The sequence below is a fragment of the Mytilus trossulus genome, chromosome 5, assembly GCF_036588685.1.
Source record: "Mytilus trossulus isolate FHL-02 chromosome 5, PNRI_Mtr1.1.1.hap1, whole genome shotgun sequence".
In the NCBI taxonomy this organism is placed as follows: Eukaryota; Metazoa; Mollusca; class Bivalvia; order Mytilida; family Mytilidae; genus Mytilus; species Mytilus trossulus.
Genome location: NC_086377.1, coordinates 60,241,830 through 60,258,466, shown reverse-complemented (window position 1 = coordinate 60,258,466; position 16,637 = coordinate 60,241,830). Strand labels below are relative to the sequence as shown.

General features: G+C 32.8%; 1 protein-coding gene across 1 annotated transcript; it reads right to left on the bottom strand.

Annotated features, from left to right (window-relative positions):
• Nucleotides 1-3,304: 3,304 nt before the first annotated feature.
• Nucleotides 3,305-13,475, bottom strand: LOC134718993 (uncharacterized). The gene is made up of 2 exons (XM_063581888.1): nt 13,202-13,475; nt 3,305-5,199 (listed from the first exon to the last, which is right to left on the bottom strand). The coding sequence occupies exons 1-2, from the start codon at nt 13,289-13,291 to the stop codon at nt 3,973-3,975; spliced, it is 1,317 nt and encodes a 438-aa protein (XP_063437958.1). The 5' UTR covers nt 13,292-13,475; the 3' UTR covers nt 3,305-3,972.
• Between the last annotated feature and the right edge of the window lie 3,162 nt (nt 13,476-16,637).

Here is a 16,637-nt window from a genome sequence, read left to right as displayed (position 1 = left end):
TAGTGTTTCTGCTTCATTTATAGATTTAGGGTTAGATTCCCTAAGTCTTAGTCTTAGATCAGCATCTTGTAAAGCATCTATAAAATGTTCTAGTGCTAATACACTAGTTATTGTGGATTGGGCACTTGGATAAGCTTGCCTAGTCAATTTCTTAATTGACTGAGCTAACTCAGGTAAACTTTCTTCTTTACCTCTCATACGGGTCTGGAGTTTTGCTCTAAAAAGTTCTGATTTCTCAGCTGAACCATATCTATTGTCCAAAACTTTTACTAAGCTATTATAATCTTTCCTAGATTCCTTATCTAGTTCATTTAAAAGAGCTCTTGCTCCCCCTTTTAAACTACCAGCCAAATATAATGATTTGGTGGCATAATTCCAACCATTTATTTCAGCTAAAATTTCAAATTGAGCTAAATATTCATCTAAATCTTCATCTCCCTCATACAACTGTGGCTTCATGGTTACATTACTAGACTTGGGTGAATGGGTATGGGAATTGGTAAATCTTGGAACCTTGGGTCTATCCAGTACAGCATAGTTTTGATTTATATTATACATTTTATCTTTATTAAATGAATAAATATCATCTGTGTTTTGTTGTTGTTTTTCTGTATTTTGATTTGTGTGGTTAGCTTCATCAGGATCTGCTTGCCCATCACCTTTAGATTTGTTTTCAGTGTTTACAATGTCACTCATGTGATTATTGTGATTTACTAAATCTTTATTTTGTTCAATAGTTTTATAATTAGTAGAAATATTTCTCTTGTTTTCAAATACAGCATCTTCAATTTTGCTTATGCGGTCTTCCATAAAAGAAATTTTGTCTTCAAAATCTCTTTTTATTTGATTTACAGCAATGATAACTTCTTTTTGACAATTAGAAAACTCATGGGTTATCTCCCCAAATTGGTTATGAAATGAACTTCTAAGGTTTCTTAATTCATTCATAAATAAGTTTTGCTCTTTGTCATGGCTTATTGTCTGCTCTGCATAGTCAACACTATCAACCTTCTGTTCATTTAAAGGAATGGTAATTTCCCCATCATTTTCCTCTTGGAAAGAATGATTTACATCTATAATTACTTCTCTAGAATCATCCATATTGTACTAAAATTTTAATAATTCTTACTATAAAAATTTAGTGAAATCAGGTAAATATACTAAAGCTTCTTTAGTATAATTTATAAATTATTTATTTCAACCACCAAATTCAAAGTTAATAGAATCCCACTTCTGACACCAATGTAACGATTTCTCCCCTTAAACCGAGTGGTAAGTTTAAATGAATAAGGAGGCTCGACCGAACATAATTTGCATGGATCCTTTGAGTTGGTATATGGTTGAAATAATAACTAAGTCAGGTATAAAGTTCAGATGCATTTTATATAACATCTATATAATCAAATATTTACAATTGATCATAAAAACATACAGTTATATTTATATACAATTTGCCGTAATCGTCTCAATAAAGGTTTATCTCTGCTAAAGTGAAAGTAGGTTTCCAGAAAACCTCCCTCATCGTATTTATAGAAAGTTGACTAAGTGGAACGACAGCTGACGGGACTTTCCCGTAGGTCGAAGGTCGTCTTCTTCTTCTTCAAAACAATTGCCATGTGTAAGAAGGTTGAGTTTTCTTAAAACCATTAAAACCTTCACACTAAATTATAAAGACATCAGGACAGCATTAGTTCCGACTGCTCTTGCAGGCGGTGAGAATAATTCTGAGACTAATTCTAAAGTTCGTTTCGTCAACCTTCTATTTATAATTTTATCGACCAATCAAAACGTTTGTTATGTTCACAGGCAATCTCGTGTATTAGGCCGCCAATACACAAATAAATATGGCTTCTCTTGTAAATAAACTATGGCACTGCTGGTATTTAGACGATTACGGCTAAAACACAAGTTATTACATTAAGAAAATAAATAAGCTAATAAGGTAAACACATAACCACATCATTTATCATAAAATATATGCCAACCAACGGTGAATATTCTGTACGAGGTGACATTCCATCGTAAAAATAGCGTTGCGAAAACGTAAACAAAAACAGCTGACTCGTAAAATTACAACTGTAAACTATGGAAAACACGAGTTCCATTAATTTAATAATACGATCACTAAATCGTAACAATACACATAAAAGGAATTATTTTTCACCCTTTTAACTTTGAAAAATCAATCCTATGGAAGATACTGATTACATACATATGCGCATGTACAACACAAACAGTAAGGTTAATGTATTAGAAATCCAGGAATAGGAGATGATAAAACATTTTGTGGCTCATTTTTAATTTTATTTTCTAACTGTGGAGTGCTACCATAACTCTTGAACGGTAAAAGAGACAACCATCAATGCTAAACTTGACATCATTTTTGTCATCATTAATTACAGCATATCGTAATTTGAAAAAGCTTTGGTCGAACGGTCCATGAGTTAAAGCACGGACACGACTGGAAAAACCTTTTTTCAATCATAAAAAACAACAACTATTGAATTGTGAAAATGAATGTCTTCAATTTCGAACTTGACAACCATTTAGTCATCAACAGCATATTAAAATGTGAAAACTTTGGTCGAAAGGTCCAGTTAAGACGAACTTGGAAACAACTCTAGGATTATGCACACTGATTTGAATACATATCCCACAGAAAATTACATAACTTTTGCAAGGGGCAGGAATCTAGTATCTGCTCTTTTAAAAGTTATAAATGATGTCATTGTTAAAGTCATCTCAATTTCAAAATTGAAGTTATCTTTCTTTGTGTAGAAATGCTGTTATATCAAATACAATTAATGCAATATTTAATTTTACTTCCCACTGATAAATTGAAGCAATCTTTACCGTTCAGTGCCTACAAGTACTTTGATTTTTTAATACCATTGAAAGGTTTGTCAGTGAGAAACTCCCGCACCCGGAAGCGTCCTTCAGTTGGCACCTCACTAAATATGATCATTGATTGTAAATGAGACAACTGACACAGAAATCAACAGTTATAGGTAACCGAACGGCCTTCAATAATGAGCAAAGCCCACACCACATATTTAGCTATAAAAAGCCCGAAATCATGACAAACGTAAAACAATTCAAACGAAAAAAAAAAACTGACGGCATCATGTATTTTCAAAATGAACGGAAAAAAAATATGTAACGCATCAACAAAGACAACCACTGAATGACAGGCTCCTGACTTGGGACAGTCCCATGCATACAGAATGTGGCGAGGTTAAACGTGCTACCGGGATCTCAACCCTTTCCTAAACTGGTACAGTGGTTTCATAGTACAACATACTAGTACTTTCAAGGACTGATAGTCTGCAAAACGAAACCAATCCAATCTTTATTAAAAATACAAAACTCAATATCATTATGACAAACAAAATGCATATTTACAAAATGCAAACAAAATGCATATTTACAAAATGCAAACAAATGATAACTAAACAATTAAATAAGTTAAGTTAAATACGGATAGATATTTAGATATGATTCGGATAAAAAGCATTTTAAATTTTTTAATGGTTGCTCCAAATCAACGTGTTACATATAGGGGCATAGATGGCGTTTTTCTGTTTCTGAATATTTTTTTTTTGGTTCAAAATTATTTTCTTATCTCTATTTTTTGCCTTTTGTTTCCTATCTTTATCCCTAATTTTTCGGTATCATTTTCCAATAATGCTCTATTTTGTAAACAAATTAAAGACGCCTAAAATATTAACAGCACCTAATAGGACTTGCATTCTATTTACCAGGCAGAGGCGTGGAAAAATTGGAGTCGCACATGAGGGGTTACATAAACAGTTTGATGAGGGAATTTTACCAGTCTATCACAAAAAGGACGATGCGTTAGAAAACAAATCATGTTATCATTAAGAACATCTGAATGTATTAATAGACTAACTCGTTTATAATAAAACAGGCTGCTGTCTCAATATATTTATAAAAGAACAGAACATGACAACATCATTGTGCCAAAATACTACTCTTTGAAATTTGGACGTTTCCGTCTACTTTAAGAACCACTGATTTTCCTGTGGTATTTTCGGGACCAATCTTAATGGTTTTAGTTCCGCCGCCACCACCACCACCGCTTTCGGCACCACCAGATCCTGATCCTCCTCCAGGAGCACCACCGACACCTGTCAACTTTCTGGTCATTGACTCAACCATTGCGTCGCTCAGTTCTCCGCCATTTAGCATCATGGCCATCATTAAATTATCCATATCAAAGCCACCATTAACATTGTTATTCAAATCGTTGTGGTTGTTTAGGTTGTTGTTGTTTAATTTGTTGGCGTTCACGTTGTTTGCGTTGTTGTTTACATTTTGGTTGTTATTGTTATTGTTTATATTTACGTTGTGCTGCATTCCGGTTATTTTCTGTTCTAGTCTTGCTACTGCTGTTTTAAGAGCTATTGCATCCATTACATCGAAAGCTCCTGGACTGGGAACACTAGGAACACTAGGTACAATCGGGACATCAGGAAGAAGAGGAGGAGTGGCCAATAGGCTAGATATGTCAATATTTTGACCTCCCATTGCAAACTGTGGACCAACTACCTGTCCAAATCCTCCAGCTACCATCGCAGCTTCAATCATACCTGGACGCTGAAATACTCCAGCATGTTTTTTGTCGTAAAAGTTTAAATTTATATCACCTGTTCTAACTTTTGCTTTACCACCTATGGCATTGCCTCCCTTCATATTAATTCGTGCGCCACCTACGTTGACCTGCGATTTTGATCCACCATGAGCAACATTTATTGTTTTCTGTCCAGTGGCACGACCAACAGTACCCACAAGACTGACCTTTTGCTTGTTAACAACGTTTGCCTTATTTTCAACTTTATTTATAACATTTATAATTGGTCGTCGATCAAGAACTATAACTGGCTTAGGACGATTGAACACAACAGTGAGGGGTTGATCCTTCCTAATATTGACATCCGTTTTGGAATTTATAAATGTCTTTTTAACTATCTGTTTAGCCATATTTTCTTTGACATGTTTGACATATTTTCGTGCTGCATAGCCATTGTCATATCCATTGGGCATAACCGGAAGTCGGGAACCAAAGTTACTATAACCTCCTCCACTGATTGGTCCATGTAGTGAATTATGTACATTGTTGCCACTTGCCAAATAGACTGGCTTGTAAACGTTCAATGGCTTTCCATAGCTTGGACGACTCTAAAAAATAAAGAAATGAGCATTAAATCAACATCATTTACTAAAAATATCACGAATAAAGCGTCAAAGTTTATAATAAGTTAAATAAATATACAAAACATTCATACAAGAACCAAAAAGCAGATTCAGAAAAAAAAAAGTTCTATAATCTATGAAGGAAATCCACATGCACCGTAGGGAAATTTATGAGCAAGGGCATCAAGGAGCACTTCTCAGATCATCGCCGGTGAGGTTCGTGTTGCTCGGTCTTAAGTGTTCTATGTTGTGTCTTGTGTAGTGTTGTTTGTTTTGGATATTTTTTTAGCCAAGATATATATCGATTTATTTGAGACTTATGAATTTAAAAGTTCTTTGGTATCTATCACCTCTCTTTTATGAATATAATTGTCAGTTCTGAAAGCAGACTGCAAAACATTTGGAAAAACAATGTAAGTCTGTATAATAACATTAACGGTACCAATGTTCCTGCACCAGATGCGCATTTCGACATTACATGTCTCTTCAGTGATGCTCGTGGCCAAAATATTTAAAATCCAAAGCTTATATAAAAGATGAAGAGCTATAATCCAAAAGGTCAAAAAAGTATAGCCAAATCTGTGAAAGGAATCAGAGCTTTGCATGAGGGAGATACATTCCTGAATTTAATAATTTCTAACATTTTGTAACAGCAAATTTTAATAACACAAAAAAATCCGTATTTTCATGCCAGTACCTAAGTCCTGGCTAATGGGCCGGTGATACCCTCGGGGACTAACAGTCCACCAGCAGAGGCATGGACCAAGTGGTAGTAATAACATTAACGGTATAATTCAATGGTTTGTGTGCTTCTTAATGTCTAATCTATATTCTTTTTTTATTCTAGATCTATGTATGCCCTAATTTTTTTCCCTATTCTTAATTTTTTTTAACCATTTTTGTTAAATGTATTTGCCCATTATTCACGATTCTGTCCCCCCCCTTCCCCAGCAAGCAGACTAAAATTATATTATTTAAACAAATTGTTTTGCGTTTACCTTTCTCAAATTACATGTTGCCCTCGGACTTAAGGTCGCATAGATTATCGAGTACTGCACATTAAACCATGTGCGTGGGTGTGAAGCAATAATTCTTCACACCTAACGTGTGAAAGTTATCTGTGAATCGGACATCTTTATTCGTAATGAAATATTGCCGCTGCTCGCATGATAAATGGTCACTAATAAAAATGATGAAACGTATAGTCATTTTTATGGTGGAAATTATAACAATGAACCGATTAATGGGTACATTTACATGAATACGCAACTAAGATTAATAAATAACTCCTGAACAGATTCAGATTGTTGACCTGATTTAGAGTTATTGGATTTTGTCCTAAAATTAATGTGTTTACTTCATACTGTCAAACCTGTGAGACCACCTGTAACAAGCAGCAAATCCTATGTCAATTGTCACTAGACCATTAATTTGAGGTCTGTCTGTAAAGCATTCTATTTTCTACATTGACTAGAAGAATAGGGAGAGGGTTGAGATCTCACAAACATGTTTAACCCCGCCGCATTTCTGCGGCTGTCCCAAGTCAGGAGCATCTGGCCTTTGTTAGTCTTTTATTATTTTAATTTTGGTTTCTTGTGTACAATTTGGAAATTAGTATGGCATTCATTATCACTGAACTAGTATATATTTGTTTAGGGGCTAGCTGAAGAACGCGTCCGGGTGCGGGAATTTTTCGCTACATTGAAGACCTGTTGGTGACCCTCTGCTGTTGTTTTTTCTATGGTCCGGGTATTGTCTCTTTGACACTTTCTCCATTTCCATTCTCAATTCTATATATATTGAACCTGTATATAAAGACAAGCAGTAGATGTGCTCTCCATTTAGAGGTATCATAAAATAGGTGTCACTGTACTTGTAACTATTTTGTATTATTACACCACTGTCCTAAGTAAGGGGGGGGGGGGGGGGGGGGGGGCGCCAGCAAACACGTTTAGACCCGCCACATTTTTTACGTGCAATTCAAAATAAGGAACCTGTAATTCAGTGGCTGCCCTTTTATTGTTTCTGGTAATCATATTTGTTTTTGCTTTTTATTTGAAAGTAAAACTGATAAATCAGGCAGTTAATTTTCTCGTTACTTTGAGTTGGTTTTGCACATTGTTGAAGGCCATATAGTGATATACAGTTGTTAACCCAGATCCCACATTTTTACTGTTTTATCCCTTAATCCAAGGTCCCAACAAGTTTACTAAATACATCCTACATTCCAAAGGGATATTTCAGGATCCTCTTTAACAAATATTCAGATTTATCGGTGTTGACATGAATATCAATAATGTGGTCAATTTAATAAATTTCCTGTTACAAAATTTTGAATTTTTCAAAAAAACTAAGGATTTTCTTATCCCAGGCATAGATTACCTTAGCCGTATTTGACACAACTTTTTGAATTTTGGATCCTCAATGCTCTTCAACTTTTTACGTGTTTGGCTTTATAAATATTTTGATATGAGCGTCACTGATGAGTCTTATGTAGACGAAACGCGCGTCTGGCGTACTAAATTATAATCCTGGTACCTTTGATAACTATCATTAGGTTTGAATATGTACAAATGATCGAAATGGATTGTTTTAAAAAGTAGGCTTCAATATAAGTTTTATATAGACGAAATCTGCGAATTGCATACAAATAACAAGCTTGGTATCTTTGATGGCCTTATAAACAATTAAAATATGCTATCAGCTTTGGGAAATTCGTTGCTAGCTACTGGTGTCTGCATGACCATCAATTCATCCATTTAAATTTTCAATTAAAAAAAAATAGTGCGTAATAATTTTGCTTTTGATGCAACTGTTTACTTAAACTAACTAAACTTTTGTTGAAAAAGAACTTTTGACAATAAATTTGAACCGTTATGGACCAACATTTATTTGTCCACGAATTTTCATTAACAATTGAGGACTAATGCGCTTAAAAGTACTATATACATATTTCAAATTTCCAATTTCTTTTTAGAATTAGCCATACATATTTATGATAAAAGTATATTTGATGATGAGGCCCCTCATGGGGGGGGGGGGGGTCCTAGTAATCACATAATCACCATTTTTTTTGCCAATATAATCACATAATCATTAAATATTTGCTTATCTTTAGTAATCAAATAATCATAAACTAAAAATACAGTCCTAGGTAATCAAATAATCATGAAATATTTGGCTTAATAATCAAATAATCATTAAAAAAAAACGGCCAAGTAATCACATAATCAAAAAAACCATGAGGGCCCTCGATGATAGCGTTTTGGTCCCTCAATCCGTATGGGCTGAAATCCCACCAACCTCAAGACTTACCAACCATGCACATGGAACATGTACAGAGGCATTCCACAAAAAATACAACGAATTACAATCAACTGTTTCATTGATCCCATCCTTTAAATAATGTCGGTGTTTAAGGACAATATAGTGAAGTTATAAGCTACTTCATAGTTACATTAGCATTAAATTGAGAAGTACCAATTTGTCCTAAGTAATGCTAACAGCAGCGAAGTCTCAATTTCAAATGTTAAGGTGGTCGGTAAGATATATTCGTTTAGTGACCTAATACGGTATATATTCAATGGGTCAGTAAATTTCATATGGGTGTGAGAGCAAATATACCGTATTAGGTCACTAGCACACTATGTAACTAATATTATTTTTTCAAAGTGTTCTATAAAAAATGACTTAAAATTACTCTAACTCTGCAAGTGTAAACTACCAGTCCCAAGCCCGAATATAGGAGGAGGCAAGACAATTTTTCTTTTAATTTACGCAATCGAATATTTTTGTTTAGGCGCAAATGATTCTAAGTCATTTTAAAACAAGTGGCGCACATGTAGCATTGTATAAAAAAAGTTGTAGCGAATTTGCTTCCGTTTAACTAAAGGTATAATGTTTTTATAAGCTGTGAAAGTGAAAAAAAAGTAGCTCAATAGATATGGATTTTGAATTGATGGCCTGATCGATACCTTAATATGTGAGCATGCTATCCTGTGTGAAAAATGTAATTATAATCAATTTCAACTTCATATAAAAAAGAAGATGTGGTATGAGTGCCCTCCCCCAACCTGGGACAGTGGTATAACAGTAAAACATAAGAACGAACTATAAAATCAGTTGAAAAAGGCTTAACTCATCACATGGATAAAAACACAAATACTACAAATACAAGTGGATGTGGACGGGTACTTGTACATCCTAACAACAAAAAGACACTACGTACTGATCTGAGAGTACTCGCACACTGACAGCTAGTTAAAAGGCACAAGCATCTAGTTAATACAGTGAAACCTGATTAAACCGAACCCTGAATAAACCGGAAACCTGTCTAATCCAAACGTGTTCTGAAGACAAATCATATCACATTTTATGCATTGTGAACCTGATGAAACCGAATACCTGCAAAAACCGAGCAAAATCTCAAGTCCCGAAAGGGTTTGGTTTAGTCAAATTTCACTGTATTTACCGAATACTTATAGTGGGTGTATCATGAGTAATCACATTTCAACTTGTTTATTTGTTTATTTTTTTTCTACTAGTTCAGACAATATTTTCTGAGACTATCGAAGGTAAAAAGACAATAAAACAACGAATATTATATATATAGTATGACGAAAAAATGGAGTTATTTAAAAATCATGGATAAAACAATGTTGTCAACCTGAAAATCAATTAAGGCTATGAATAATTCATAATTATTTGTTTGTCAACAAGTGCAATATAATTGTGTAAACAAATAAATATAAGAACTCCGTACAGTGATCTGTAGTTTTTTCAAACCTTTAACCTTAAGTCGGTGGCGGAAAGTTGTCTCATTGGCAATCATACTTTTTCTTTTTTTCAATGTAGCTTGTAAATTATGAACTTCGTACAGTGACCTGTAGTTTTTTTTAAACCCTTAACCTTTAATCGGCGGCGGATAGTTGTCTCATTGGCAATTATACTACATTTTTTTTCAATATAACTTGTAAATCAAGAACTTTGTCTAACAATGTTAAAAGTTGAAGGTTGGACAAAAAGTTAACTACCGTTGTGTAGTGGAAAATATAATACTGCATTATCCACATTTACACATAAGCAAAAAGTTCAAATTTTGGCAATTTAACCAGAAAAGACAACAATGTACAGAAATATTTCAATTTTTCCTCACATATAATAATTTCTAATTTGTTATAATCAACCATTACCATAATTGTTACTTGTTAAAAGTCCAGTGGCACATATTTCATGTATATACAAAATTTGTTACCTATATAGGTATTTTTTAGAGACAAGTGTCTGTGGCTTGTGTTTTAAATGTATTGCTTGTTCTTGTTTTTTTAGTTTAAACATATTTATTTATAGTGGATTGGGAAACAAGTTTTGCAACTTATATTAATCCCTTTCCACTTTGCGGGTGCGAGTGCTGCCTTGTAGCGGCATTAGACTACTCTTTTTCGAAATCTACAAGGGTGTCTTTAACGTGCAAGATATATGGCTCTCTCTTAACACGGGTTAGCCATTTATCGTCCCCGTCCGACGGACTATCATCGTTTCCTCAAGACCATACTCGCGAATGGTGTGCGGCAAGTATAAAAAAAGTCGGAATCAATCAAAATTGCCTTTGTTCGATACACTCAAGTCAAGGTGTCTGATGTTGAAATAAATCAATCCATGTTGATACATCTTGTGATCAATTTATTTAGCAATCGTCAATGGCAGTCAGCAGGACTTAAGAACATCAGTTGTTCGACCTGTTAGTCAAAAGCGTTTTGTTAAAATATACTTTTTCACTTTTTGGTCTTTTGGAAAATGTTGTTTATGCTATATTTAGACCCCTCTTTAACGAAAGGAGTAGGTCCAGTAAGACCCCTTTTTGACCCCAAAGTATAGCAGTTTTACAAAATTGTTAAAATGTAAACTTTTAGTTATTTATTGGAAAGTAGAATGCTTCTGCTACATAAATATGGGCTGTTTTTGACAATACAATGCACATATATCGGGTAGTAGCATCATTAGGTCATGCTAAATTACTAAAATCTTCACAATTTTAGCATTTTAGTTAAATTTTAGACGGTTTCCGTCTTAAATGAAAGTAGCCGCATTTGTGTTCATTCTTAATATTGAAATGTAAGTTGTATTTGATGATAATACATAACATATATAAAGTTTGAGAATGAACACGGATGCAGCCACATTCATTTTTGACAAAAAACATCTGAAAAGTGAAATTTTTGGCATATTTGATGGATTTTTCATATTTAAGCTTGGATCGGAGCGTTTTTTATGACTAAATCAGTTAAAATCTTCCACATGAACTAATTGAATCAACTGAAATAGACACTTAAGTGTTTAAAAAGGGTCCAAAATCTTTCGTCAGATGAACCTAAAATTTGAGACCAAAATCGGGCCCCCTTACCGGACCTACTCCTTTGTTTTACATGCAAATGTATAAAAATTACGGTTTTTATCCAACGCAATCATAGGTTTGAACGTTGTTTTCAATTTAGACTTGTTTTTTGTTAATTTATATATACATGTATGTAGTTCAACTTGACGGCTGCATTATGGACCGTACGCTGACCTAAAGTTGCAGAAATCTGTGCTGGATAGCTTTGTCTCTATGGTAATCATATTTCATCTTCATATCTTTATTTTGTCAATAAAATAATTAGAAATATGATGCACCATGATAACAAAAAATTATTTAAAGAAAGTTATTTTACAATGTCATTTGGACACGAAAGTTTAAAATTATGAATGATGCTTTTTTACAACTTTGTTCATCCCTGTACTGAGTAAACTTTAAAGTTTGTCCATTTTAGATAGATTTGTTATATATTTGTTTACATGGAAACAAATTTTTTATCTGAATATGATAATTTCATAATATATTTATGTTTCACTTGTCTAGACTATGTCGCTATTTATATACACGTGATTTTATTTTAAAAAAAAACATAACCCGGAAAATATGCTGCCGTTTTGTGTGTATTTGTTGTTCTTTATTTGTGTTCTCATTAGAGACATGTGTCTAAATTCAATAAATATTTTGAACACATGCTGTCGATTGGTTTTTAATTTCTTTAATTGCGGTATGTATTTACGACTATCGGCTTTTCATGTGCTTAAAAGTTAAAAACGAAAGCAAACACACCACATCCCTGAAGAACACCATTTTCATTTTTAGGCTGACTGCTACTTTTATAATGTTCCGGATGACATTATTGATATGATACCAAATTTCTTTGCTAAAAGTTTTAGATTCTGTGTGTTCTTTTTATTCCTATTTATCTTACGATTATAACATCTCATAACTTTATAAAAAGCAATGCAAAAAAAGTTTAAAAAAAACCCGGGCACAATCTTCTATAATGCTGTAAGCGTTTTAATCTATGCACTTTGATAAATCTTGATAATCCGTACGTCGATAAGATTTATCTAGTTTGATTTACCGCTTTCTTCATTCGGAACAATGAACTCTGTGCTTTTCATTAAATTCTAAGTATGTTAAAAATCTACCACTTAATCCTACTGACTCCCAATATTTATGCATTGTTGATAGTTAATTTGAAAATTAGAAAATGCTCGGTAAACCTAAAAATTTCGAGTTGTCAGTGGCTACACATTATTCTTTGCGTGGAAGTTTCTTTATTTAATAAACGATCTTTTGCATTGATTTGATTTATATATTTTGTTTTTGACGAAGTGATCGCTCAGAAGTACTTTTGTATTTTTCAGACAAATCTGGTTGGATGTACCACTGCTTTTTTTGTGCTTTATTCGATAACACAAGATTATAACCAGTATAATATAAATGCTAATAAACTCTCAATTTTTTAGTATATATAATTATTTTTTTGGTTATATGAAATTTTTAGGAAGTTCCTGTTGAATGTTAATTTTGAAAAGCGCTTCATGCAGACGCATGAAATTTATAACGTGTTTTCATTTTTTCGTGTAACGTCTGCTAAATCTGAATCTAAATATAAAAATAACTTACCTTTGCGACATAAAGTGACTGTGAAAACTCACACAACTGGAGTAGAAAAAAACAACAAATTACAAAACCGAAAATATGATTTAAATCCATATCTCTACGTCTTGACCACGGACCAAGTGTTGACCTGACGTCAGATGAGGACAAAATGGACCAGAATGTCCACACTCAGTTCGTGACAAAATGTGTCACCTTCAACAGTCTAACTAGTAATACAGTTTTACCAATTAGCAATAACTCTGGACAGTTTACATTCACTTTGACCCATTTACGTGTACTGTTGTAAAATAATCAAGTGGGCACATGTCGGAAGCCATATAACAAAAGACGCATAAATGACAAATGAGAAAAATATCGAAATATAATTATAACGTCCATCAATGATCATTCCTGTTTTCTTTTTAATATTTGTTTTATTGATCTAATAAGATGGTCTGCATGGGGTCCTTCATTTTTTTATTTAATGTTTTAGAACCATGTTCTCTAATCTCTATCCCTTATATTTTAATACTTCCCTTATTTCTTTAATTTTTGTTTTCTTTTTTCTTTTTTTTTCTATTCTTTATATTTCAATGATTAATTCTTTTTTTATTTTTAATATTTCTTTTATTGTCTGAAAAGGTGGTCTGGATTTGGTCCTTTATTTTTTTGGATCTATTTTCTCTATTCTTTATATCCATGATTTCTCTTTTCATTATTAATATAACTGATTTTGTCTTTTCTTTAATAGTTTTGATTGACATGCATATTCTTTATAATTATTTGAATGCACGTTCCTATTTTATTTTCAACATTTCTTTTAATTGTCTGAATGAGGGTGTAGATAGGGCCCTTTTTTGTATGTTTTTTTTTTAAACTTTTTTTTTTTATCTATTCTTCATTTATTTTGATTGTCGTTCTCTATTCTTTATATCTTAATATTTCTTTTTTCTTTTGGCCTAATAAGAGATTTTAATTGGGTCCTTCCTGTATGTGTTGTTTAATATTTGAAACCATTTTCTTTATTTGAATAAATTGTTATTCTCGTTTTCTTTATTTTAATATTAGTCCATTTTTCTCTATTATGATTTTAGCCCATTTTACTGCTGCAATATTTGCCCATTATTCTTTATACTGTAACCCAAACCAGACCCTCACATTTGTCCATCAGTGACCATTCCTTTTTTTTATTTTTGATATTTCTTTTATTGGTCTTATGACCACTGAATGTACTTCTATCAAAAATTTATGATCAACATATTGAATATTACATACAACTTCTATTTATGCTTAATAATGATGATATTCAATTTTACCCTTCTAAGTATAATTATTATTAAAAAGAAAAAGTGTTATATACTATTCAAATTTGCGCGTTCATGATTAAGTTAAACACAATAAGGTGCATAAAAAGTAAAATCTGAACGGCGCTTTGGGTGCATTCAGTTTAGGTAGTGTTAACTTTCATAAAAAAATAATATAAGGACCTACATACATTATACATGTATGATCTACGGTTCCACAGCCAAACCAATACCAGATGCCAATTCAAAGCCATGTCATGTGGTCTCTGGTAAAGAATTGTCTCATTGACATCTTATTTTTATACATATCTGTGGTTTTGTAAAACTCATTTGGTATATAGACAGATCGATGTGTTTGTTAAGAGGCATTATACATATAATACATGTGTCCATTTTATGAGTTTTAGGTACATGTATGCCGGTTCGATAAGGTGACAGAGGTTATCACAGAGGTCACATTAGTTGTAAATTAATAATAAACTGTAATAATGTTGACAGGAAATCAAATTCAGGTGTTTCCGGTATTAATGCATGTTATATATTTCGTTAGTTACACATACATGTATGTTGACGGTATAATTTGATCTGACCGAGGATACGAATCGATCGTAAGAAAGAAAAACACCGAGGTAAGTGTTCCGAATGTATATTAGATATGCATCGATCTATTTATATATCGTGTTTCTAATATAAAAAAATCGAACTGGTCTGAGCTGGTTTATTTTTATGAGACATCATGCAACAAGCCTCCAAAAACCAAACCGCCAAATGAATGTTAATTAATTTACAGTAACTATTTGTATATCTTGAGGTCATATCTTGCCTTTTCTTATACCTGATTTTTTGGTGTAATTACTCTAATAATTTACTTCAATGAACTTTACATATTTAGAGATCTGAGACTAAATACGTAAGGTGCAGTGCTGTCGGTTTGTTTTACAAATGTTTCGTGGTTATTCGACGATGCAATGAAAGTTATTCAGGAAAAAATTAATCTTCTCTACCATCACAAATAACGTTTTTGCTAGGATGCAAGGAACTTTTTCGCAAGGTTACTTAAAATTTGTCCTATATCTTGAGACCATGATTAAAATTTCTCACAATTAAATTGCGTTCATTTATAAAGTTGGATACTCTTGTTTTTTTTTACTTCTTATCAGATACTCCGTTATTTTTAATTCTCTAGTTTTATCAATATAATGTCAATAATGTTTTGCCAGCTATTTCCTTTATGATTTTATAACGTATAATAACACATTTAGTTTGAATAAGAAAAGTGCAATAATAAAATCTGGGAACAGTATATCTGCATCATTTTTCTTGTAAAAGTCAATACATATGTTCCTGGTTAAAAGTATTAAGAATTTAGAGAAAATCATTCCCAATCAAATTTTCAATTAATTAAAACAAAATCAAGGACGCGACCCTGTAGTTTTTTTTCTACTTTTAATATAAAAAAGAAGATGTGGTATGATTGCCAATGAGACAACTATCCACAAGAGACCAAATGACAAAGAAATTAACAACTATGTGTCAACGTACGACCTTCAACAATGAACAAATCCCAGTACCACATAGTTAGCTATAAAATGCCTCGCAATGACAATGTAAAACAATTCGAACGAGAAAAGTAACGACCTAATATATGCACAAAAAAAATGAACGAAAAACAAATATGTAACACACAAACAAACGACAACCACTGAATTACAGGCTGAGACTTGGGACAGGCACATACATAAGAATATGGCGGGGTTAAAAATGTTAGCGGGATCCTAACTCTCCACTAACCTGGTAAAGTGATATATAAGAGGGACGAAATATACCAAAGGGACAGTCAAACTCATAAATCTGAAACAAACTGACAACGCCATGGCTAAAAATGAAAAAAAAGACAAACAGAAAAACAATAGTACACATGACACATATTAAGTAATAGAAAACTAAAGAATAAACAACACGAACCCCACCAAAAACTATGGGTGATCTCAGGTGCTCCGGAAGGGTAAGCAGATTCTGCTCCACACGTGGCACCCGTCGTGTTGCTTATGTGATTACAAATCCGGTAAATAGTCTTATTCGGTATAACAGTACAACATAAGAACGAACTATAAAAATCAGTTGAAAAAGGCTTAACTCATCAGATGGATAAAATA